Source organism: Rhincodon typus, chromosome 18 (genome assembly GCF_021869965.1).
Source record: "Rhincodon typus isolate 14 chromosome 18, sRhiTyp1.1, whole genome shotgun sequence".
Lineage (NCBI taxonomy): Eukaryota > Metazoa > Chordata > Chondrichthyes > Orectolobiformes > Rhincodontidae > Rhincodon > Rhincodon typus.
In genome coordinates, this window is record NC_063349.1 from 2727945 (window position 1) to 2730201 (window position 2257).

The 2257-nt window shown below is 43.0% G+C and overlaps 1 protein-coding gene across 1 annotated transcript in view; it reads left to right on the plus strand.

Moving 5' to 3' along the window:
• The window catches only part of tmem178bb (transmembrane protein 178Bb), a 275699-nt gene extending 273442 nt beyond the window's left edge, over positions 1-2257 (plus strand). The window contains exon 4 of the mRNA XM_048607682.1: positions 1517-2257. Within this exon, the coding sequence (XP_048463639.1) occupies positions 1517-1767 (251 nt within the window). The 3' untranslated portion in view covers positions 1768-2257. The remainder of the gene's footprint in view (positions 1-1516) is intronic.

Genomic DNA, 2257 nt, shown 5'->3' on the forward strand with positions numbered 1-2257 from the left:
GGGGTACAGTACAGGTGGGGACAGGTCTGTCGCTGTGTAACACTGGGTTCACACTGGTGCTGATACTATGTACTACAAGATTACTGATTTGTAATTAGTGATGATATGTCACCATTGCCAGCCAAAAGAAAGTTTGGAAAATTTTTATATTCTTCATGGTTTTACGTAATTTAAAGGTAACACTCACATTGTCAGAAATGGGAGCCTGCAGTTTTTGTGTCAGGTGCATTCTCAAACATACTGACACTAAATTCTTCCCAGATGGACATGGCTGCGTTCAAAATCACAGGAAGGAAACAGATTTGGTCAACTGGGAGGCATTGAATGTATCCAGTCAATGTTAAGCCTGTGCTGCTTGGCTGAGGCAGAAGTTAATGAACATGAAGATGTTACAAGCTCTTCCAGGAGTGAATGAAAGTCGGTATCTGGTTGTTGAACAAGCTTAAATGTGTAAACTGCTCAGGGGAATAGTCAGAAGCATTTCCACTTCTACTGTTAAGAGGTTTCTTTTTTATTCTCTAGTGATGTCTTCTCATGATTGAACTCACTTCCAGGGATAAGGCTGTCTCGAGTGAGCTGTATTAGACTCTGGAGCAGCCTGATAGCACAGTCTCCCGAGGGGAAAGATTTCAGGAGGAGGCAGTGTGCAGAGTAAAGTCAGATGGAAATATGGTAAAGCACAAAGGCTGAACAGGATAGTGATGATACCCTGGGTGGGATTGCCCATTGAAATCTCTGAATGAATTATTGCTGCACACTAGGTCAATGCTGACTCTTAAAATGTCCCACTTCTGGAACATTCTGTTGCTGCATTGAATAGATTTGATTTGATTTGATTGATTATTGTCACATGTACTGAGATACAGTGAAAAGTATTGTTCTGCATGCTATCCAGACAAATCATACCTTACGTAAGTGCATCAGGCTAATAGAACAGAATGCAGAATATAGTGTCATAGCTACAGAGAAGGTACAGAGAAAGATCAAGTCTAATAAACAAGAGGTCTGTTCATAAGTCTGATAACAGCAGGGAGGAAGCTGTTCTTGAATCTGTCGGTACATATTTTCAAAATTTTGTATCTTCTGGAAGGGGTCGACAAGAGTATAACTGGGGTGGGAGGAATCTTTGATGATGTTGGTTGCTTTCCTGAGGCAGTGGGAAGTATAGATGGAGTCAGTGGATGGAACGTTGGTTTTCGTGATGGACTGGGCTGTAGTCACAACTCTCTGTAGTTTCTTGTGGTCTTGGGCAGAGCAGTTGCCATACCAAGCTGTGATGCATTCCAGATAGGATGCTTTCTATGGGGCATCAGTAAAAATTGGGAACAGTCCTTGTGGACATGCCGAATTTCCATAGCTCCTTGAGGAAGTAGAGACGTTATTGTGCTTTCTTGATCATTGCGTTAACATGGGTGGACCAGAACCAGTCGATGTGTATTTTGTTTCCCAATCCCCATACCTAACTGCCCAGTTCTAATCGAATACTCTTGTTTTTGTGTGTTTTTCTTTGCTGCAGGGACATTTTGCATCATCTCATTGTGTACCTGTGTCGCTGGAATTAACTTTGAACTCTCCCGCTACCCCAGATACCTGTACGGTCTCCCTGACGACATCAGTCATGGCTACGGCTGGTCCATGTTCTGCGCCTGGGGAGGTCTCGGGTTGACACTCATTGCTGGTTTCTTCTGCACGCTGGCACCATCTGTCCAAACCGTCCCCAGGACGAGCTACCCGAAATCGAGACCAGAAAACGGCACTGTATGCTAAGAGCTGGAGGAAGCAGCCTAACATCAAGGGAGACCAGCCCAAGAGTCTTGCTCATTCGGTGCCTGGCTTGATGGACCTTTGATGGCACAAGCTGGACAGCAAACCTTGAGCAATGTATAATTTATGACTTATATGTTAGTCTTATTTCTTTCAATGAAGAAGAACTTTATGTATATGCTGTATCTATACTGTTACATTCAATGGAGATGATCAACAGTCTGACACCTTTGTTGTGCTGATGGATAGGTTCGATTAGTCAGGTTCACCATGGTGGATATGTCCCAAACTTACCTGCTGTAGTGTACAGATTTCTCTTCCATTAAAACGCAGAACTCTGTGTGTCGGGAGTACTTTCACAGATCATTTTCATACTGACTTGTGTGTGTGCGTGTGCGCATGTATGTATGTGTATGCGTGAGTGTGTGTGTGTGTGTTTTATTATCAGTGTATCTTGTGAAACTGTAATTTATTTTCTTCCCTGTGGAAATAA